Source organism: Equus asinus, chromosome 1 (assembly GCF_041296235.1).
Source record: "Equus asinus isolate D_3611 breed Donkey chromosome 1, EquAss-T2T_v2, whole genome shotgun sequence".
In the NCBI taxonomy this organism is placed as follows: Eukaryota; Metazoa; Chordata; class Mammalia; order Perissodactyla; family Equidae; genus Equus; species Equus asinus.
In genome coordinates this window covers 25225328-25248157 of record NC_091790.1, presented here as the reverse complement: position 1 = coordinate 25248157, position 22830 = coordinate 25225328, and the positions used below count along the sequence as shown (strand labels likewise).

At 47.8% G+C, this 22830-nt stretch overlaps 1 protein-coding gene and 1 pseudogene across 5 annotated transcripts in view; one reads left to right on the top strand and one right to left on the bottom strand.

Moving 5' to 3' along the window:
- LOC106842057 (uncharacterized) overlaps positions 1 to 19252 on the bottom strand; it is a 97705-nt gene extending 78453 nt beyond the window's left edge. For all 5 annotated transcript variants that reach the window (XR_011506151.1, XR_011506111.1, XR_011506161.1 and 2 more), the window contains exons 1-2: positions 19081 to 19252; positions 16931 to 17036 (exon numbers count right to left, since the gene is read on the bottom strand). Coding sequence is in view for 2 of the 5 variants with exons in the window: in XM_014858379.3 (XP_014713865.2) it covers positions 16931 to 17014 (84 nt within the window). In the remaining 3 variants the exon portion in view is untranslated. The remainder of the gene's footprint in view (positions 1 to 16930; positions 17037 to 19080) is intronic.
- On the top strand, positions 1394 to 3253 carry LOC106842058 (actin, cytoplasmic 1 pseudogene; annotated as a pseudogene).
- Positions 19253 to 22830: the final 3578 nt, after the last annotated feature.

The window sequence follows — 22830 nt, the reverse complement described above, 5'->3', positions numbered from 1 at the left end:
GCCTGTGTTTGTAAATTTCGGGGGGGGTTAGGTTTTGTGGGTCTCCCATTAGTATCTTTTAATCTATGAGAAAAATAAGGGAAAATGTTATTATTTTGCTTACTTGGGGATTCAGTGGACTGGAGATATAGAAACAACAGATGAGTTAGCAGCTTCGCCCAGGTTTTGTTTCAGCTGCCCTAAGTGTGGACAGATGTGGATGTCATTATTGATTCTGTCGTGTGTGTGTGATTTGCTCCTACGAGTACTCCAGCACTCCCTCCCACCCCTCACCTGACTGGTTCCAATAGCATTGTCATCAATGTCTCCATCAACCTGAGCTTCTCCTGTGTGTGCCTAGTGCAGGCACAGCATCAAGCATGTTACTCAGATTAACTCATTAAACCCTCACAACAACCCAAGACGCAGGTACAAGTATTAATCTAATTTTCAGACACATAAACCGTAGCACAGAATAGTTAAGCGATGCTGCCCAAGCAACACAGTGCAGACTATGAACTGAGGACATCAGAAAGAGAAATATTAAAGACCATGAATTCAATTTTGCTAACACTAACACAAATAGCCACCACCCGTTCCAACAAGATCAAACCTTTGCAATCTAGTCGTGACTCCCCACCCTCACCTGTGCCTCCTCTGGCAGTTTGCTTGCTCACTGTGCAACAACTATTTCCAATGTTTTCCAACAGCCCACACGCCTCCGTTGCAGACAATGCCCTCCTTTATAGAGAGCACAGAAAGCATCGGGATGACTTCACACTCGCTACACCAAATCCTGGGGCCTGCCTGCCCGCTCCCTGAAGTCCTGTGAGCTACGGCGAGGGGAGAGGGTTAGGGTTTCCCTCCTCCAGGGTCCTGGCCTCAAAGGACCAGGGTAAGACACAACCTCTCTTCTCTGAATTTCAGGCTTCTCAACTTTAAACTCAAGGAGTGGATTTAGAGGACTCCAGACCGTTCACGCAGTCTTGAAATCGTTGGCGCGGACGTTGCTGAGGCCACATGTGGGGACGCATCTGGTTTTCCCACCACCGCACCTGCGCGCGCCTGCTCACACCCAGACGTCCAGCCGGCCTCGCGCCGCTTCCCTTTTCCTCCTCTAGAGAGCGCTGTAGAACAAGGAGTCGCAGTCACAGGCCCTCTGCGGGCAGATCTTTTCGGGAAAGAACTTAAAACACACGAAGTTTATGGGTTTCCCATTTACTGGTTGATTTCAACTTGTCATGTTCTCTTTTGCGACCGTGGACGACCAAAAGCTGCATGAATTTTTCACACCCATTCATGTAAAAGTGATCTTTTTCTAAAAGCTTTGTTAGAAATCACAATTCTCTACTCTCAAAGAAAGTTTTAATTTTGCCAGACTATCTGGACTTTTAATATAAATGCACAGTGACATTTTCTGACACTAATAATGGCCGTATTGACCGCCGACACCGCGTCCGCCCCGCGAGCAGAAGCCCCTCGCCCTCGCCGCTGCGCCGCCACCGCCCGTCTACACCGCCCCCAGCTAGCCATGGATGACGACATCGCCGCGCTTGTGGTCGACAACGGCTCCGGCATGTGCAAGGCCGGCTTCGCGGGCGACGACGCCCCCCGCGCCGTCTTCCCCTCCATCGTGGGGCGCCCCCGGCACCAGGGCGTGATGGTGGGCATGGGCCAGAAGGACTCGTACGTGGGCGACGAGGCCCAGAGCAAGAGGGGCATCCTGACCCTCAAGTACCCCATCGAGCACGGCATCGTCACCAACTGGGACGACATGGAGAAGATCTGGCACCACACCTTTTACAAGGAGCTGCGCGTGGCCCCCGAGGAGCACCCCGTGCTGCTGACCGAGGCCCCCCTGAACCCCAAGGCCAACCGCGAGAAGATGACCCAGATCATGTTTGAGACCTTCAACACCCCGGCCATGTACGTGGCCATCCAGGCCGTGCTGTCCCTGTACGCCTCTGGCCGCACCACCGGCATCGTGATGGACTCCGGTGACGGGGTCACCCACACTGTGCCCATCTACGAGGGGTACGCCCTCCCCCACGCCATCCTGCGTCTGGACCTGGCTGGCCGGGACCTGACGGACTACCTCATGAAGATCCTCACGGAGCGTGGCTACAGCTTCACCACCACGGCCGAGAGGGAAATCGTGCGTGACATCAAGGAGAAGCTCTGCTATGTCGCCCTGGACTTCGAGCAGGAGATGGCCACAGCGGCCTCCAGCTCTTCCCTGGAGAAGAGCTACGAGCTGCCCGACGGCCAGGTCATCACCATCGGCAACGAGCGGTTCCGCGCCCCCGAGGCCCTCTTCCAGCCCTCCTTCCTGGGCATGGAATCCAGTGGCATCCACGAAACTACCTTCAACTCCATCATGATGTGTGACGTCGACATCCGTAAGGACCTGTACGCCAACACAGTGCTGTCGGGTGGGACCACCATGTACCCAGGCATCGCCGACAGGATGCAGAAGGAGATCACAGCCCTGGCTCCCAGCACAATGAAGATCAAGATCATTGCGCCCCCCGAGCGCAAGTACTCCGTATGGATCGGCGGCTCCATTCTGGCCTCATTGTCCACCTTCCAGCAGATGTGGATCAGCAAGCAGGAGTACGATGAGTCCGGCCCCTCCATCGTCCACCGCAAATGCTTCTAGGCGGACTGTTAGTGCGATCCACCCTTTCTTGACAAAACCTAACTTGCGCAGAAAACAAGATGAGATTGGCATGGCTTTATTTGTTTTTTTTTGTTTGTTTTTTTTGATTTTTTTTTTTTGGCGCTTGATTCAGGATTTAAAAACTGGAACGGTGAAGGTGACAGCAGTCGGTTGGAGCGAGCATCCCCAAAGTTCTACAATGTGGCCAAGGACTTTGATTGTACATTGTTCTTTTTTTAATAGTCATTCCAAATATCGTGAGATGCATTGTTACAGGAAGTCCCTTGCCTTCCCAAAAGCCGCCCCGCGTCTCCCAAAGGAGAAGGGCCAGTCCTCGCCCGAGTCCACACAGGGCAGGGTGACAGCATTGCTTTTGTGTAAATTATGTAATCCAAATTTTTTTTAATCTTTGCCTTAATACTTGTTTTTTTGTTTTGTTTTATTTTGAATGGTCAGCCATTATGGCCCCCCTTTTTATCCCCCAACTTGAAATGTATGAAGGCTTTTGATCTCCCTGGGAGAGCTGAGGTGCGGAGGCAGCCAGGGCTTACCTGTACACTGACTTGAGACCAGTTCCAATAAAGTGCACACCTTAAAGAAAAAAAAAAAAAATAATGGCCGTATTGCCAGAACATGAACTGAGGACATCCAATAGAGACATATGAAAGACCACACGTTCAATGCGTTAACACAGACACAAATGGTTACTACCTGTTCCACCAACTTCTGCCCTTTGTCTTCATCTGTATGAAAATGTTGATCACTGAGCTGCTCTCCACTCACTTTTTTGGATGATCTTTCAAGATCCAAAACATCCTAAGTCACACATTTTTTAAAAAGTGCATCAAATTTTGGCTCAGGATAATTTTTACTCTAAGACATCTTTTCCCTTGTGTGTTTTTTCACACATTTAACAAAATGTGGTTCCCAATGACTCTGGTCAGGAGTGAAGCTGCAGTGTCCAGTTTGTCTCTGTGCAAACTCACAACCAAAAGAATGTGCAGGCAGATAGTAGATGCCGTTATGAAAGCCAGGGACACTCTCCCTCCCGAGGCACGGTGCAGTTTCCTCCAAGCTCCCCTGCCACAAGCAGAAAGGGGCTCCACATCCTGGCCGCTCTTTCTCAGGCTCAGTTGGGGCACAGAAGTGGCTCAGAACAAGAAGAAAGATTTTTACAAAAGAGGCAAGAGAGAAATGGAGAAGCAGGCAAGAGAATCCAGACAGCACCTCTGTGCCGCTAGGAAGGAAGTGTCTTTCCAAGCACAGCAGCACCCGGTCCTACTCCGGCTGACAGAAGCTGGTGCCAGGGCTCTCTCAGCCACCACGGATGCCCTTGTTCCCTTTGTTGGCTTTCCTTCCTTCCTGGATTTCGGAGCCTGGCAACGGGGTGGAGAGGTGCTGGGGGAGGGGAGGGAGGAGGCTGAGCAGGTGGTTCATCAAAGGCCTGGGGAAGACAGCCAAGGGGTCCTGGAGAGCCCCAGGAGACATTTTCTTCACGATTCGTCCCTGTTTCTCCTTGTCTCTCCCACTGGCACCTATATTAATCTCTTCCGGAGGTTAGCAGAATATTGTGTTTTTTAATTGAGACATATAATTCACATAACATAAAACTCACCCTTTTAAAGTGTTCAACTCAGTGGCTTTTAGTATATTCGCAAGTTTGTGCAACCGTCACCAGAATCAATTTTAGAACATTTTCATCGCCCCAAAAGGAAGCCCCATACCCATTAGCGTTCACTCCCCATTTCCCCTCCCCCCAGCCCCTAGCAACCACTAATCTGCTTTCTGTCTCGATAGATGTCATCGGCTGAAATTGTGCACCCCACCCCCCAAATTCATATGTTGAGGTCCTAACTCCCAGGACCTCAGAATGTGACTGTATTTGGAGACAGAGCCTTTAAAGAGGTGATTAAATTAAAACAAAGCCCTTAGGGGCCGGCCCCGTGGCCAAGTGGTTAAGTTCGCGCACTCTGCTTCAGTGGCCCAGGGTTCCACCGGTTCGGATCCTGGGCGTGGACATGGCACCGCTCATCAGGCCATGTTGAGGTGGGATCCCACGTGCCACAACTAGAAGGACCCACAACTAAAAAAATATACAACCATACACTGGAGGGATTTGGGGAGAAAAAGCAGAAAAAAAAAAAGAAGATTGGCAACAGTGGTTAGCTCAGGTGCCAATATTTAAAAAAAAAAATGAGGCCCTTAGAGTGGGTGCTAATTCGATCTGGCTGGTGCCCTTCTAAGAAGATTAGCAGATTAATACAGGACAATAGACTTTTCTATTCTGGGTATTTCTTATAAATGGAATCATAAACACGTAGTCTTTTGCATCTAGTTTCTTTCACTTAGCAAAATGTTTTCAAGGTTCATCCACATTGTAGTATATATCCATTATATAAGTACTTTATTCCTTTTTATGGCTAAATAGTATTCCACCATATGGATATACTACATTTTTACTATCCATTTATCACTTGATGGACATTTGGGTTATTTTCACTGTTTGACTCTTATGAATAATGCTGTTATGAAAATCATGAACAAGGTCTTGCATGAACATGTATTTTCCATTATCTTGGGTATATACTTAGAATTGGATTGTCTGGGTCATAAGGTAATTCTATGTTTAACATTTTCAGGAACTGCCAAACTTTTCCCAAAGTGGCTGCATCATTTTGCATTCCCATCAGTAACGTCGAAGGATTCCAGTTTCTCCACATCTTGCCAACCCTTGTTTATTGTCTGTCTTTCTTATTAGCGCCCTCCTGGTGAGTGGGAAGTGATACCTCATTGTGGTTAGGATATTGTTTTGTGTCAAGACTGGTTAACACAACATAGTTTCTTTCTCTGTGCCCCACCTTGCAATATTAGTACTTTTCACAAACATCAGAAACATGATCACTAGTTGCGTGGCCCATTCTCGAATCTTACGCAATAGTTTTGTAGTTCCGCCATAGTGGCACTGCTGAATTTGTCTAAGTGTGTGTTCATGTGTGTGTGTGTGCGCTCACAGACACGTGCATGCATTTCCTCTCCCACAGGACCACAGCATCTCCCGGGCACAAGGGACGTTGTCGGTTCCCTTGGCCATCTTTCCCAGCGCAGTGCTGCAAACTTCTCGGGTACTCAGCAAACGGTGGGAGCTGCTGGGACGGTGCTGCTCCAGACAGGCTTGGCGAACTCACCTTTCTGGTCCCCAGGTGGCTCATCTCATGCTTTCCAGAACAGAGCCCCGGACCATCCTCTCCGCTCTCCAAGCCTTGTTGCCATTAGAACTTCCCTCGCCATATTCCCAGTGGCCGTCACCCCTCCGTGATCTGCGTGATCTGCACCACCACACCCGCCCTCTCTGACTTCATCTTCAGCCCTCTCCCCAGCTCCCTCCCAGGCCCGGAGAGTCCCACTCCCACCTCGGGTCCCTCTGTGTCGTCTGTGAAGGGCTTTCCATGGTGTCTGCTGGGTTTGCCCCTGCACCCCTGTTTGCTCAGACTCTGCCTTTCTGGGGGCACTTTGCTGAGGACTTCACCCCACCCCATGGTCCTCATCGCCATCGCAGCTGTATTTTTCTCTACGCTGCTTCTTACATTTTAATAAACTATTTATTATATATATACATAATTCCTTTATATATCATTTTATGTATAGTTTTATAAATGACTTACATCTCCGGCTTCCTGGCCATCTGGCTCCACCAGAATCAGGCCCACCAGGCTGGGGATTGGTGCGTTTTGCTCACTGCTGGTATCCCCACCCCCAGAACGCCCTTGGCATGCAGGAGGTGCTCACTCGACAAATATTTGTTGAGCTGGGTGTGTATGACGCTGGTGAGAGGAGGAAAGAAAAACCGACCAGCTGATAAAAACCACGGCCCCCCGACGATCATTTTAATCCCATCCCAAGAGAAGACGAGAGGTAGGAGCACCCAGTCCAAGAAGTCAAGCAACTTTGAACATCTTCAAGTGGAACATTGTGTTAAATCTGATGATGAAAGAACAGAGTTGACGTCTTTTCCCGTCGACTTGACTCTAGCTTTTAAAGGGCTTATTTGGCGTACTCGAGATGTCAGCAAAGGCCTTCCGACACGGCTTGGGTTTTGCCTTGGAAACAGAAATGGGAGGGCTCTAGGAGAAGAAACTCTTCAAACAGGAACAGATGGGAAACGTCGCACATGAGTAAAGTATATATGCGCTCGAACCCTCTGTTTAAGGAGCAGGGAAACATCAAACAAAGTCCCGGAGGTTTACAGGAGGAAATCACGTGCCACAAAGAACTCAAGCATCTCTTTCCTGCATCGCATCCCAACACGAGGGTCTGGTCAGAACACGGCGGAGTGAGGCATGACTCAGGCATACTGGAATCTCATTTTTTATCTTCACAACTTTCACAGAGCCCCCTACTGATGACGGAATTATCCTTTGAAAGCTGAGGTCTTGATAGACGTTATGCTAAAAACAAGCTGCGGTTTAAAAAGGAAAGAGGACCACTATACTTGGACTATACCTCTTATGGGTTGAATTGTCTTCACTAAAAATTCATACGTGGTTGTCTTAACCCCCAGCGCCTAGAAGGAGCCTTTATTCGGAAACAGGGTCATTGCAGATGTAATTAGTCAAGAGGAGGTCATACTGGAGCAGGGCGGGCCCCTAACCCAGTATGACTGGTGTCCTTATAAACAGGGGGAAATCTGGACACAGACATGCATGCAGGGAGAAGGCATGTGAAGATGAAGGCAGAGATGGGGTGAGGCTTCTGTAAGCCCAGGAACACCAAAGATGGGGGAGAGGCCCAGAACAAATTCTTGCTCACATCCCTCAGAAGAAACCAACTCTGCACACACATTGATCTTGGACTTCTGGCTTCCAGAATCATGAGACAATAAATTGCTGCTGTTTGAGGCATCCAACTTGGGTGACCTTGTTACAGTAGCCCCAGCAAACTGATAAAAATACCCACATCTGAAATTCATGTTTTTTTAATCTATTTCACCGGAGGGAAAATATTTCAAAAATCATAGAATATTCTGGGTCAAATTTTGACCTGAGAGTTGGTGCTATGAATGCCACTAATTTAAGGAAAGAGAAACCTAAAGTGTTAAGGGGTCCAGGGATTTTTACTAACAGCTCAACCACAAAACGATCGGAATGTGCTCCGAAGTGTTTGTTTAATAACGGATTTGTTACCGGTCCAGTGACTAAAAGCTTCTTCAAGTTTTTGTTTGTTTTATTCAATTTTTGTTTGTTTTTGGCCTGTACTAGTCTTGGGATAACAAGATTTGAAAGTTTGCCATCTGCTGTGCAAAGTAGTAATTTATTTTATTTATCTTAGACTTGCCTTTTCTTTGAGGGGTCCCCTTGGTTCTAGTACCTGCATCCACATTCTCCCCATGGCATCTCAGTTGTTAAGGAGAGCCTAATGTGGCTGACATCCACGGGGGAATGTGGATGGATGGGTGGTGACCCCAGGTGTGCCAGCAGGCTCCGAGCTTTGCCACATCAAATTCACACCAGCACCAGTGATGTAGGCAAAGATAGAGGCCAACATCTCAAACGTGAGGTTACACAACCCTGGTCCCATAATCTGCTGGCCCCTGGTCGCCCCATCTCAGGTGCTGGGCCTGCTGCCCCTGCCCGTAGCCTTCGTCTCTACAAGAATCCTGGTGATGTCAACGTCTCTACAGAGAATAGCCTGCCTCCTCTCTCTCCACGCTATCAGCATCCTTTCCCTTTATTCAACGTCAGCCACCCACTTCCACCATCACTGGCCAGCCTTCCAATCACCGGGACCATCTCCAAGCTGAAACACTGCCCCAGGCTCTCAGACCACACCTTCTCTGCATCCTGCTTTGCATCTGTCCTTTGAATGCCAGCCCCTCCCCCCTCTGCTTCCAATTGCCCCGTGTCAGGCTCCCTCCTGTCTTCGCCATCCTGAGCTAGATTTTCATACCAACTGCATTTCGTAGAAGAAGATATTCTTAAGTGAAGAGATGGCTCTGAAAAGTATTATTTGTATTATGCTATTTTTCTTTCTTTTTTTTTTTCCGAGGAAGATTAGCACTGAGCTAACATCTGCTGCTATGCTATTTTTCTATGTGACTAAATACTCCTTTTATGCTGTAATTAACTTTTTTGGAAAAAAAAATTATCAGAGTATGAAATTTGTAAATTTTATTATTTAGAAGCTAAGTTCCTGAAAAAGTATGGCTGTCTTTTAAAATAGCGATTATTATGACACGGCAAATATATTTGTGACTCAGAAGCTGCAAGCTAAGAGGGTTTCAGTTTTCACAACACGTCACCCCTTTCCCTTCTTTTCAGCATCGGATACTGATTCGCAGTTCATGGAATGCCACCGACTTGTAAATTCCGGGCAGGTTTCCCTGGTGGCACGGGTCCAGAGCTCCAAGCCTCAGTTCTGTGTCTGGTGAGAGTTTGAGAAATGGAACTGTGGCTTTGAAAGAGATTTTATGCAACTATGAGGCCAACATTTCACTTTCCAAAACAGGTGCAAAGCTAATTTCTTGCTTATGGCACTGCCCATGGGACACAGTGCTCCCAGCAGGAGGAAACTTAGGGGGGAGATAGCAACTGTCTGTGAGGGGTGGGAGGGGAGATGGGGAGGAAGGGACCACGGCAAGAGGGACTATGAGCGACATGTGTGGGATGCATCACTTGCTTCTCAGCAATTAGCTGTTTGGGTGCCTCAGTCTTTTCTCCTAGAGGATTATCATAAGCTGGCCCTTCACTGCCATTCTCCAGATTCTAAATTAAAAGCTGATGATTCATCATGGGATTTCTCCTTTGCTCCATTGGAAGCAGGTGCTATTTAACATCCTGATGGCAGTCAGCATGGCCAGGCAGCAGGAGACATGGCTCGTGGGTGGACCCGGAAGGGAGCCGGTCACCTCTCTCCCCCGCCCCCCACCCCCGGGGACAGTGAGGTCAGTGCCTGCTGCAGCTGCTCCTTCATGCTCCTCAGAAAGCCTTGTTTCCCTGAAGAAAGATGGCATTATTATCGATTTTGTTTGTCACATCCAAATTCAGTGTCCTCTCGTTAATCTCCCAAACCGTTTATGTTTTCATTTTAGAGAGAATCTTTGTAAATGATCCTTTCTCAGTATTTCTCAGGCCAGTCCCCAACAGCCAAGCGCACAGGCTCCCCAGTTCTTCAAAATTCATGCCTGGTTCAGCCCTCACTCTCAAGGCAGAAATAGAATCAACAGAAAGATAACAGCGTGGGTGTTTCACTGGACTGCTCTACAAATGACAGAAGAAAAATGTTGGTGACATTTCAAAATAGACAGTCATACTCAGCCCCCTGAATGAATGAGAGGGAAAGACAGATTAAGTGAGGAAAGAAAGAAATGGAAGGAAGGAAGGGAGGGAGGGAGGGTGGGGGGAGGAAAAAGAAGAATGGGTGGAAAAAATGGAGGAAACCACAGAACCAGGTTTTTGCAATTTGAAATAAATTTTACACTCTTTTGCAAATTCTCATAATTATGTGATTCTTTTCAGAGTTTTATTTTTTTCAGTAAGTAATTATACTACTGGCTCTGGGTGCCTCCTGGCTCAACATATTGTGTGTTACCTACAACTCAAAAATTTGTAGCATTAAATTCTAAAGATAGAAAGACAAATTTTAACTTGTATAAATCAAAAGACCTGGAAAGGGGCCGGCCCGGTGGCGTAATGGTTGGGTTCATGCACTCCACTTTGGCAGGCTGGGGTTCACAGGTTTGGATCCCGAGCATGGACCTATGCAACACTCATCAAGCTGTGCTGTGGCAGCATCCCACATATAAAATAGAGGAAGATGGGCCCTGATGTTAGCTCAGGGCCCATCTTCCTCACCAAAAGAACACAAAAAAAGACCTGAAAAGACCCTAGGCTTGCTGCCAGGAACACAAGCGCTGGCCAAGACTCTGCCACCCTCAGCGGCGTGATTTCACACAAGAACCTTCAAGAGTCTGTGCCTCAGTTTCCTTATGCATAAAAGAGGGAAGAAACAAGCCATGCCTCTGACCATTTTTAGCCTTATTCCCTGAAGGTATATATAACCTAACAGGCATGAATTTGGAATTATGAGGCTGTGCTCCTTCACCAGTTAGCCTTGAAGCTGAGGAGGGACGGCAGACGTGACATGGAAGAAGTGGAAAGTCTGAACTCACCCCTTGCAGTTCAGGCATGTTAATCTGGCCAATATTCTACAAATCTCAGGTCTGCAGCCGCTGGTGGTTCAGACATTCAATTTAGTGGGTACGGCCAGCAAATAATGTTACAACATATTCTTTATAATATACAATGTAACAGAACAGAAGAGACTGTATTTCCCGTAATAAGGGTGAGTGGGATTTCATTTCATTCTTTTGCTTCTGAAACAGACACACGTACAGGCGTGTGTGTGCACGTGCGCTCCATCACCATGTAAAGTGCATTTCTTACTCTAGGTCACAGTCAAGGTCCGAAAGTGGCTGGAAGTGGCTCTAATGATCACCTAACCTGAAGAGGACACCCTGTACGAAACACATCAATGCCAACATGGCTGTCACTTTCATGACAGAAATCGGGGGCTGGGGAGCGCTGAGACTGGGGCCCAATCGATTGATGGAGTCTTCCTGCTGTGTTGCCATGGCAACCATTAGGCTTCCCCCATCCCCACATTTGCAGGATCTTGTCATTCGCCTTTGCTGCGCCTGTGAGAACCTGCTGTGCAGGGCTCCGTGTGTGGCTCCAAGCCCCCGATGTCCATACCCCACAGGGGGATGGGAGTCCAACGGGAAGACCCCCCAGACCCAGCAGGTGCTGGCAGACTGGGGCTGAGCGATGAGTTCTGATCAGGCTTTTGTCCTTTCTCCTGTCCTGGGACAGATGTGCTCAGAGTACCAGAATGGGGTGGAGTGAAAAGGGCAGACAGATGGCTCCTGTTCCCTGGGTGACAGTCTGAACGCCCCCCCCCACCCCCCCCGCTCCCAACAAGGGCTGGGCTCCCACCTCTCCGTGATGACGAAACACAACAAATGAGGTGTCGCACGGCTTCCCCCACGGCGCCGGGGCCACTCTTCCTGCTCCAAACAGAGAAACCACTGGGAAAGCAGCCCTGAGATGCCGGAGTTGTGACAGGCTCTAGTTCACAAGGAAGATTCAGGATTTCTATCCAGACACTGCTTCATCTTCGCTGCGTACGTAGTATCTGCATTTTGATCTTTCCATCATTGAAGAAAGGAAATTGAGGTTCTTAAGGACACAAATACACAAAGTAAAGGAATTGTTTAAGGAAACCACATCCTCTGACCATCTCTGTGTAAGCCCAGTGTTCTCTACATGCATTATATTTTTTTCATCAAATATTTAATCCCTTTTCAGTGAGTTCAAAGGATCCTTTAAGACTAGAATGAGGCTAGTAATCAGAAAACAACCAATTTTAAAAATGGGCAAAAGATTTGAGCAGACATTCCCCCAGAGAAGATACAAGGATGGCACATAGAGATGATGCTCACAGTATCAGTCATCAGGGGAGCAATGATCAAAACCATAACCAGATTTTGCCACAGATCTAGGAGAGTAGCTAAAATTCAAATGTGATGACACCAAGTGTTGGCCAGGACATGTGACAACTAAGACGGTGCAACTACTTTGGAAACCAGTTTCATAGTTTCTTCTTTTTTGTGTGTGAGGAAGATTGGCCCTGAGCGAACATCTGTGCCAATCTTCCTCTACTTTGTGTGGGACGCCACCTCAGCATGGCTTGATAAGCGGTGCTAGGTCCATGCCCAGGATCTGAACCTGTGAATCTTGGGCTGCCAAAGTAGAGTGCACACACTTAACCACTATGCCACGTGGCTGGCCTCTAGTTTGACAGTTTCTTAAAAAGTTAAATATACATCTACCATATGACCCCCCCCTTTCCACTCTTAGGTATCTACCCAAGAGAAATTATATGTGCATACACAGAGGAGTACACGAATGTTTACAGCAGCCTCATGTGTAACAGCCAAACACAGGAAACAACCGGAAAGTCCATTAAGAGGCAAATGGATAATCAAACCATGGTATAGCCACATGATGGAATACTACTCAGCAATGAAAAGGGATATGCTATTGATACATACTATACCCTGCAAGAAGACTGATTCTCTGAGAGGAAAAAAAAATAATAAACAAAAAAAGAGTGTACAATGGAAGATTCCACTTGTCTAGAATTCTAGAAAATGCAAGCTAATCCATCGTGACAAAAAGCTAATCAGTATTTGCTTTGGGACGATGAGGGGAGGGGACCCACAGGGGCAGGGGGAAGGATTTCTAAAGAGACACAGGAAATTTTAGGGACAATGGATATGTCCACTGTTTTGAATGTGGTGATGGTTGCACAGGTGTATACATACGTCAAAACTTATCAAAGCATATGGGTTTATGAATGTGTGGCTCCTTGTGTGTCCAGGACACCTCGCAAAAGCTATAAAACAAAGAAAAGCCTCCTTTGCCTCTAGAGGCCCCTGTCACCACCGTCAACTGTCTCATTTCCTCTAGCTTTACAGCCACCTTCTCTACCATCTTGCTTCCGTGATCTGATTTATTTATTTAATAAATTTATTTATTGCCACCATGATCTGATTTCTACTCTCACAACTCTACCGATCCCACTCTTGCAAAGGCTACTGATTGCCCGCAGAGTGTGACACCCACCAGCCCTTATCCTAGCGGACCTTGTCATGGCATCCGACACTGGGGTCAACTCCCACTGCCTGGTTCGTCGCCCTCGTCTCTCCGTGTCGGTGGTCAGTCTCCTGTTCTCCTCCTATGTTGATGTCTGCTCACCTCGTCTTTGGCGGATCCTCCCACTTGCCTACTTCTTTCAAGTTAGTTTGTCAGGGCTCTATTTTGCCCTTTGTGGTCCTCACCTACGTCTTCCTTAGGGATCTCAGCCACTCCTTCTTCTGTAGCCACCACCAGGATGCTGATGGCTCCACACCCCATCTGCCCTCCGACCTCTCTCTCGACTCCACACTCAGATCCATCGGGAGGTCCCGTCAGCCTCTGAAATCCCAGATGTCTGAATCTGAGCTCATTCTCTTCCCCCGAGATTCACCCCCTGACATTCCTTACCCTGAGCAACGTCACACCATCCTCCAAGTCAGAAAACGAGGAGCGCTCTGACACTTCCCCTACATCCATAATCAGTCGCAGAGTCTTCCGAAGTCTATCTGCAAACAGTTGTCAAATTCAGTCCCTTGATTCCACATCCACCACTGTTCTTGATCTCAGCCCTCATCCTCTCTAACCCGGCTTTATCTAAATTCTCCTGTTTTCTCTCCCTCCGCCTGCCAGAGCGATTTTTCTAAAAGGTAAATCTAATCACTATCCCCCACCCCACCTACAAATCTTTCCATCTCTTCCCATTTCCTGGCACTCAATCTAATGTATATAAAAGCATCCGGGAGGATTGTTGGAGACACAGAGTCCAGCCTCACATCCCAGGGTTTCTGCTTCAGCAGCTCTTGGCGGGGGGCGGGGGGGGGGGGGGTGGGGTGGCTCAGGAGTCTACACTTTAACAAAACCCCAGGTGCTTTGGACGCAGGGCTGGGGGGAGCGGGGTATTCTGGAGGGGAAAGGGGCCCTTCAAGAAACCTGGAGATGTTTTTGATTTTTGGTTGTCATCACTGGGAGGAGGGCGTGCTAATGGCATCCGGCGGGTAGAGGCCCAGGGATGCTACTGAACATCCCAGGATGCACAGCACAGCCCCCACCCACCGCGCCACAGCGAAGAATTCTCCGGTCTAAAATGTCAGTGCCGCGAGGCGCCCTGGCCTGGAGCCCTTGCCCAGTCGAAAGCTTCTGCTTGGAATATGATTCCTGAGGGGGCGACTCTGAGCTGTGGTTGGCTGCGCTGGAGTCAGGCACCCTGCAGCCCAGAGGACCCGGGATGGTGGTAGCCTTGGGTACCTCTCCGTGTTGGCAACATGCCTAGTCTCCTTGTTCCTGCTCACTTTTCCGCGCCATGCTCTCTAGATGCCTCATCAGCTCCATGAGCTACTTAATATTCTTCCAATCAATTCCTTTTCTTCCCCCTGAGTTGTTCAGAATTAGTCTCTACTGTTTGTAGCCAGGCATCTAACTGGCACAGCCCTTGTGACTCAGTGTGTCTGGCACTAGAAAGAACTCAATAAATATTTGTTGAATAAATGTCATTACTGCGAAGGAAAGTAAAGAGGATGCATCGTAACCTAAAACCAGGGAAAACAGAATGGTCCAGCCAAACAACACGGTGCCATTTGTCTTTCCAGAGGATGTGTGTTGAAGAACCCAGAGGAGCTCGGGAAGCCCCCTCACCAAACCTATGATCAGAAGGAAATGCTACACCTGCTCCCACCACAAGGGCTCACAGACCCCAACGACCTTCTCCAAATGAATCCCCAAACCACCAACTAACTGACCCTTAGACCTTCGTCCTAGGTCAGGATCCAGATCCTTGAGATGGTCCAGCCATCCTCTCAGGAAGTTTCCTCGTCCAGAATGGAATTTCTACCTTCTCTAGGGGCCTCGGTCAAAACTTTGAACTTTCCCACTCCACAGGCCAAGCTGTGACCAGTGACCTACTTGCCTGACCAGTGACCCCACAGAGCCTGTGGGTTTGCAGATAGTTACATACAAACATTTCAGAGGAAGAGGCCACTGACTCAGGGATGGGCCATGTCAGTCCCACGTCCTAAGGAGCGACCAGGACCTCTGTAAGGGATGGAGCCCCGGGACAGGGTGGGAATAGGGGCACAGGTGGGGAGAAGCAGTAAATGCATTAGGACCAAAAGGGGCCTTGGGATCATCTAGTCTCTTCAAAGATGACAAAACTGACCAACCCAAGTTCATGGGGTCAGTGACACTCAGGTCACTAGGGCCCCCATCTTCTGACAAGGACCAGTTCCAGAATTCATAATGTCAAATACAACTTGAAGACGCTCTTTTTCTCTACCGCCCACTCTCCTGACTCACACACCACCTCCATGCCACGCCATCTTTCCTTCTCACGGGACTTCTGCAACCCCCCTTGGAGGTTTATCACCAGCTTTGAGGGCAGTCACCTAGATTCCGCAGACCTTTGGACTGCTCAGTTTTCCCAGGATATTCAGGGGGACCGTGTAATTAAGTCAATATTTTACAAGCACAGAAAATATCACACATTACGAGTAACAATTTATAGTTGTATTAAAATAAATATTAATATTTTATCTCATTAGGACCAACAGCAAAGACCATCAGCTGCATCGTGGAGTCCTCGGTCTCTCACCAGATGACGCATCCTCCCCTAAGAACAGGAATCAGACAAGGATGCCCACTTTCACCACTCTTACTTAACATAGTATTGGAAGTCCTAACCAGAGCAATCAGGCAAGAAAAAGAAATAAAAGAGATCCAAATTGGAAAGGGAGAAGTGAAACTGTCACTATTCGCAGATGATGTGATTTTATATATAGAAAACCCTAAAGACTCCACCAAAAAACTTTTAGAAACAATAAATGAATACAGTCAAGTTTCAGGAAACAAAATCAACCTAAAAAATCAGTTGCATTTCCATTAGCTCTGTTAGCAAATGCTCTGCCCCCTTCAGATTTCAATGACCTAACTTGTAAATGAAAGACGTGGTATATAGACACAATGGAATACTATTCAGCCATAAGAAACAATGAAATCTGGCCATTTGTGACAACATGGATGGACCTTGAGGGTATTACGCTAAGCGAAATAAGTCAGAGAGAGAAAGTCAAATACCATATGATCTCACTCATAAGTAGAAGATAAAATGGACAACAAACACACACATAGCAACACAGTTTGGATTGGTGGTTTCCAGAGGAGACGGGGGAGGGAGGAGGGTGAAAGGAGTGATGAGGCACATGGGTGTGGTGATGGATTGTCATTGGTCTTTGGGTGGTGAGCATGATGTAATCTACACAGAAATCGAAATACGATGTACACCTGAAAGTTATATAATGTTATAAACCAATGTGACCTCAATTAAAAAAATAATAAACAACAAAAAAATGCCGCATCCCGCCCGGCCCCCCACCCCCACCCCCCCTCACCAAGCCAGCCCTCCAAGGCTGATGGGGCTCTGTTCTCAATGACTCCTGGTTTGTGACCTGGATTTCCACACACTTTTTCCCATCCCAAATCTGACCTTATTAGAGACCTGCCATATGAAAATAGTTCCAAATAAATGAAGGGGAAAGAAAGATAGGAACCGTTACATTTCTATAATTGGAATAGAGTCATTTCCTCTGTTACCAGTTATCCAAAATGGTACCTGTTCATGGGAGCTACTCAGTGGGTAACCACTCAGGAGAGAAGGAAGTGTGTGGTTTCGGTGAGTGTGAAGGCCGGCTGCCATGTTCTAGAAGAGGCTCCACCACCTGTTGTGAAGACAGAGGGCCAAATCAAGGTCCATTTCTGCTGAGGACCACCTCTCCAAAGGGTCTCACACCGGAGGAATATACAGCCACTCTACACACCCCAGATTAGAAGCGCCCTTTACCACCCAACGATCCATGTTGGGATGAAGACGAATGGGAGGATGAAAAACAGCAAGTGACTGTTTCTCTAAAGACACGGTTCATTCATGGACAGTCTTCCAGGCGCAGAGGTCAGGGTGGTCAGAAAGTCCAAAGTTGAAAATGTATTTGATTGCTGACTCCTTTTCTGTACAGCCGGGAAAACAGTTAACAATAGTGTGTTTTCCTTTCATGATGAAGAAAGAGATGGTCTGGTCCATGAGGAAAGCACTTCAGAATGGAAAGGACCCTCGAAGTTTTCTCAGGTGGTTTCCCAGCAGTGGAGGAGGATTTGGGGAGCCACCTCAAGCCTCTGTTGCTCCCTCAGTGGTCACAGAACAAGGCCTGTGGCCGTGGAGCAGAATGAAGCCAACCCGCCAAAGCTGGAGTTCCATCTACGGTGGGGGCCTCCTGGATGATGAAAAGACACTGGAGGCCAGGAGGCCCCGATGTCAGTGGCTACCATGATCTTCCATTAACTGTGTGGCTTTGAGCACTTAATTCCAAGCTCACATGGCTAAGAAATGGAAGATCAAGGATTCTGCCCAGGTGCGCTGGCTATTCCAACGTCTGTTAACTCTCTGGCGCTCTGTTAGCAAATGCTCTGCCCCCCTTCAGATTTCAGTGACCTAACTTGTCAATGGAATTGGAAAGACCTTACCTGCCTGAGGCAGGAGTTCAAGTCAACATCTTGGGACCCTCTGGCTCCCAACTCTAAGGGGCTCATCCATCTGTACCCTAAACCAACCGGAGGTGAAGTGGCTCTATTTGTTCAGTAAAATGTGGGAGTTTTTTCCCCACGGTCTTGGAGTAGTTTCAATATTACTGAAAGCCACTTGCTCAGATTTTCAGACTGGGGACTGAAATTTCTCTGGAACTCCTTCTATCCCCCCCATTACCTGGGGATGTGGAGATCTCATGGGACCTTCGATTCCAAGGTCTCCCCACTGTGAACGATGGTTGGGAAGACACATATACGAATGGGTTTTAAATTATTGATGTGCTCGATCTATTTAGATGACTCCATGAGGCAGGGGTGTAGGAAGTCAAGTTTTAGTCAGTGGGTCCCAGCACCGGCCCCACATTAGAATCACCCAGGGAGTTTGAGCCTGATGCCGAGGCACCCCCCAGACTCTGAATGGAGACCCTGAATCGCTGGGCAAACCTTGGCTTTTTGTTGTTTTGTTTTGTTTTGAACTATCCAAGGGCAGCCAGGGTTGAACACAGACCACTCAGGGTACAGAAGAGCTAACTCAGCTGGGAAGGAAAAAAATCGCATAATGGTGCTGCCATTTAAAAGTCATTTTAAAGACTCAAAAAAACTCCACATTATGGCCAAGAGTATTTAAGAACGTAATATATTTCATTTCTTTCTTGAATCTTTTTCATGAGAGTTGGAGGGGTATAAAAATCTGCTCTCCAGAGTTGCTAGATTTATTTTTGCGGAACGAAAACAGAATCCGAAAGCTCCCAAACAATGTAGTGTTTGTTTTTCCCCAGTGCTATTTTAAATAAAGTGGACTTTCAGGCCTGCTGCGGGATTTTCAGGCGTGGTTTTAATCCCCCTTTAATTCCCTAGAGAAACAATCAGGCCAGCCCTCCTTCCTGGACCAAAACAGGGAGTGCCCAGGTGGCCTCACCCGGAGGTGAGCGCTCAGAAGTGTCTGGTCGTCCACCCCCTCCTCTCCCCAGCTCCTCCTCGCCCCAAGCTGTCTCAGGTAGAATCTGTCTTTCGCCTTCCTCACCAACCCTGCCTTCACTCTCCCCGCTGGGTCTCCGCCGCCCTCCCTGGTGCCCCGCGCGCCCACTGGCGCACTGCGCGCTCAGGGCGCGGCTCCAGCAGGCGGGGGCTCCCTGGGGCCACGCGGGCCCCCCCAGTCCGGGTACGTTCAGGCCCGGGACTCACCGCGGTCCCGCGTCTCCAGCCGGTTGTCACAACACAAGCCAGCCGCGCCTGGCGACCGACGCGCGTCCGTGCGCTCAGCGTCCCCTATCCTCGTCTACCGTTCTATCCAACAGCTGCCTGGTTCATGCTGGAATTCACTGCTGATTTGTCCTCGCGATGTAATTGTCTTGCTCTGTTTAGATTGAGAAAGCTCCTTGGGGTTTTTGCATCCTCTCTTGTTGCCTGGAAACTAATGGGCACTCAGGAACACCATATGCACTTCCATCTTTAAAAACTGCATGCACGTGTGGATACTTACAATTAAACTAAATATATAGTCTGATAGGACCTGATTAGGCTAAATAACTCTCAAAATAGAAGTCATTTTCTGTGTCTGTTATTCAATCAATCACATCATTCCATCCTTTCAGGGGCTTCCACGGGTCAGATCCTGACACCAGAAGAGTGACAAGGGAGACTAGAACATCCTTGGGATGGGGGGTCTGTGGGTGAGCCCCCATTCCTGTAGGGGCCCATGTCCCCATGGTGGGAAACACAACTAAAGCTTCTGGACTTAACTTGTTTACTCCAACCAGGAAGTGAGCAGTTACACGAAAGAGAGATGGAGCCCCTCCCCGCCCCACCCCCGCCCACAAGTCCTCCTAACCTCATCCCCTTTGCCCTAAGGGGACAGGGCCTGGACAGGGTGCCGATCCAAGAGGAAGGAAAAAAACCAGTTTGTAAGCGAGTTCCTTTACTGATTATAAAACTACAAGCCCGCTCCCCTCCATCCTTAAAGCCTGAGAACTGTACTTGTGGCAGACCTGCTGACGTTTGAATCTCAGCCCCTACAGTGACTGCTGTGTGACAGTGGGCAAGCTGATGGCCTTTCTGGGCCTCAGTCCTCTCATCTGCAAAATGGTGCCTACCTCACAAGGATTCAAGATAATTAAAAGTGTTTATACATGGGCAGTGTGCAGCATTAAAGAAAAAATTACTCTGGGGCTTGTTAAAATAGTGAGTTTATTCAGGACTATTGCATTAGGTGTCAAGACTCTCACAACAGGGAGAGAGGTCAGGCTCAATTCCAAAGAGAGCATAGACCACTGGGGGTTGATGGGCCAGGAGCAGAGTGGAGGGTCAGTGGATAGAAAATTGGGGTCAAGAGTCGGGGATTCTTGCTGAGGGCAGGCCAGGACGATCAGCTATCCAGGGCGGCGAATCTCTCTAAACCAACTTAGCAGGATTCCTTCACCAACTGGACAAGCCAGGCCAAGGGCAGGGCCAAGGATGAGGCCTAGTCGACAAGAGGCTCAGAGGAGCCCCGCTGACTCAAGGTCGGTCAAGGAGAGAGTCTGTCCTTGGAGACAAAGTCTGGAGGACTCTACATACTTCGTAAACATTAGCAATTATTGTCACATTTCACATGCTGTATAGAATACTTTTAAAAACATCCAAGGAAAGCAAACAATTTATCAAAGAAGAAATACTAACAGTCAACACATGAAAATAAATTAAAAAGTTCAACTTTACCATTCATCAAAGAGATCCAACAAGAAGTCTTTTTCTTTTGCCTACCAAATTAACATTTCAAAAAATTATAATACCACATGTTTTAGGAGTGAATGGAAAGGACGTTCTCAGACACCACATTGGAGTGTACGTTGGTATAAATTTTCTGGAGGAAAAGTCACCAAGAACAATTCAAGATATTCAGACTCTCGGCTTCCTTTTCCAGAAGTTCACCCCAAGAAAAGTCAGAAGTGTACATAAAGGCACGTGAACATCGCTGTTCACTGAAGTGTCCTTTATAATTCATAGAAACCTAAATATTGGAGGACACAGCTATTTACTTGGGTGGTATTTATAAAGTCCATAAAAAAGGAGGGCAAACTAAATGTTTGTTTTGGAAATTTGTTTTCAAAATGATGGTGATAGGGGAAAGCTACACAGCCAATAAAAGCCTGTGGTAGGAAAATGTTTAATAACGTGAGAGGATTCGTAGCTCTCTTTATCTATGCATAGATACGAAAAGGCAAATGCACAAAGATGATAAAGAGGTGATATCCAGATAGTAGAACCATGAATGATTTTTGTTTTCTAATTTAAACCTCTCTGTATTCTCCTAGGATTTTTACAAGCAGGAAAAACCTAGTTATTAAAAAGGGACAAAAGCTTATCATTCTATTTTGATATTTAGAAGAAACAATCCCTTTAAGCCGATACAATCATGCATCGCTTAACACCAGGATATGTTCTTAGAAATGCATCATTAGGCTGTTTCGCCGTTGTACAAACGTCACAGAGTATACCTACACAAACCTAGATAGCACAGCCTATGACATACCTAGGTCGTGTGGTACTAACCTTATGGGATCTCTGTTGTATATGCGGTCTGTCGTTGACGGAGACGTCGTTATGTGGCGCAGGACTGCACTTCCTTCATAAGTACCGAATGTCATGGAACATTTCCCAGAATCCTCCTGCTTCCTTTTGTTTGTGTTGTATCACTGTCAAATGCCTCGCCTCCTAAGAAATAGCTTTTTTTCCCCTCAATCTGGTATTTCCATTTGTAGAACAATGAGACAAAGCATAAGAATACTGTTACTCAGGAACCAAAAGTACTATTATAATTAATCAGAAGAATCGTCATTCCGTTCAGAAAACTGGTGCAGGATTACGAGGGCATCGAAGTCTCAGTTACTTATCATCTTTAGTTACTTCTCTCGATGGGGGTGATAAAACAGATGACCAACATGAGATAAAGCCTCAGAATTCCTCTTGATAAAAAATGAACTTACTTTTCTATTTCTGCTATTTAATTACTTTTTAAGAAATATGTCAAATGTCCTTAAGCTACTACTGAAAAAGAACAGCAACTTAGCTGACAAATGAGCAGTAGTGTTGGCTACATTCTTCCCTCCTCGGAGGGCTTCGCAGAGATAGGGGACGATCCCCCCAGGTGCGGTGACGCTTACAGAAGGCTGGGTCTTTCTTCGGGAGTGTGGAAGGCGGGCTGTGCAGCAAAGCATAGAATTCCTTAGGTTTACCTCTCAGCCCTGCCACTTAGTAGCTCTGGAGACTTGGGCAACCCTCCTTAAAACTACCCATCCCTGCTCCTGGGGGGCCCTGCAAGACCCTCTATGACCTGCCCAAGCCTGTCACCTCCCTCTGGGCTCCCTGCTCATTCACCATTCGGGCTTCCTTGTGGCTCAATCCCGCCACTTAGCTGATCTCCCTGCCTGACCGCTAGCCCCCCAGGGTTTGAGTGGCCGGCCCCCTCAGCTTCTTAAAGTATTTCTCAGATTCATCTTCTCAGTGACAGCTACCCAGCTGCCCAACTGCAGTGGCAGCCACCGTCCCACTGTACTTGATGTGCTTTTTCTTTTTCCCATGGCGCAGATCACCTTCTGACATACCTCACCATTTTCCTCATTATTTATTGTCTCCCACCACTAGGATACAAGCCCCACAAGGATGTGCGCAGTGCTGCATCCGGAGCCCTCAGACCAGCACTGGTCCGCACTCGGCATCTAGCAAGTGAATGATTGTGGTGGCTGCGTGGTACGATGCACGTAGGGTGCCCAGCTCAGAACAGGTGCTCTGTGTTCCTGAGCTGTAGCGGCCAGTGGCATCCACCCCACCCTTCTCTGGTCACATCCTCATTTCTCCACCCCCAATGTATGAGGTCAAACTACAACCAACCTCTCCCCAAAATCTGTGTTCTGCAGGGAGTGACCCCCGGGCAGAAACACGAGACCCTGACAGACT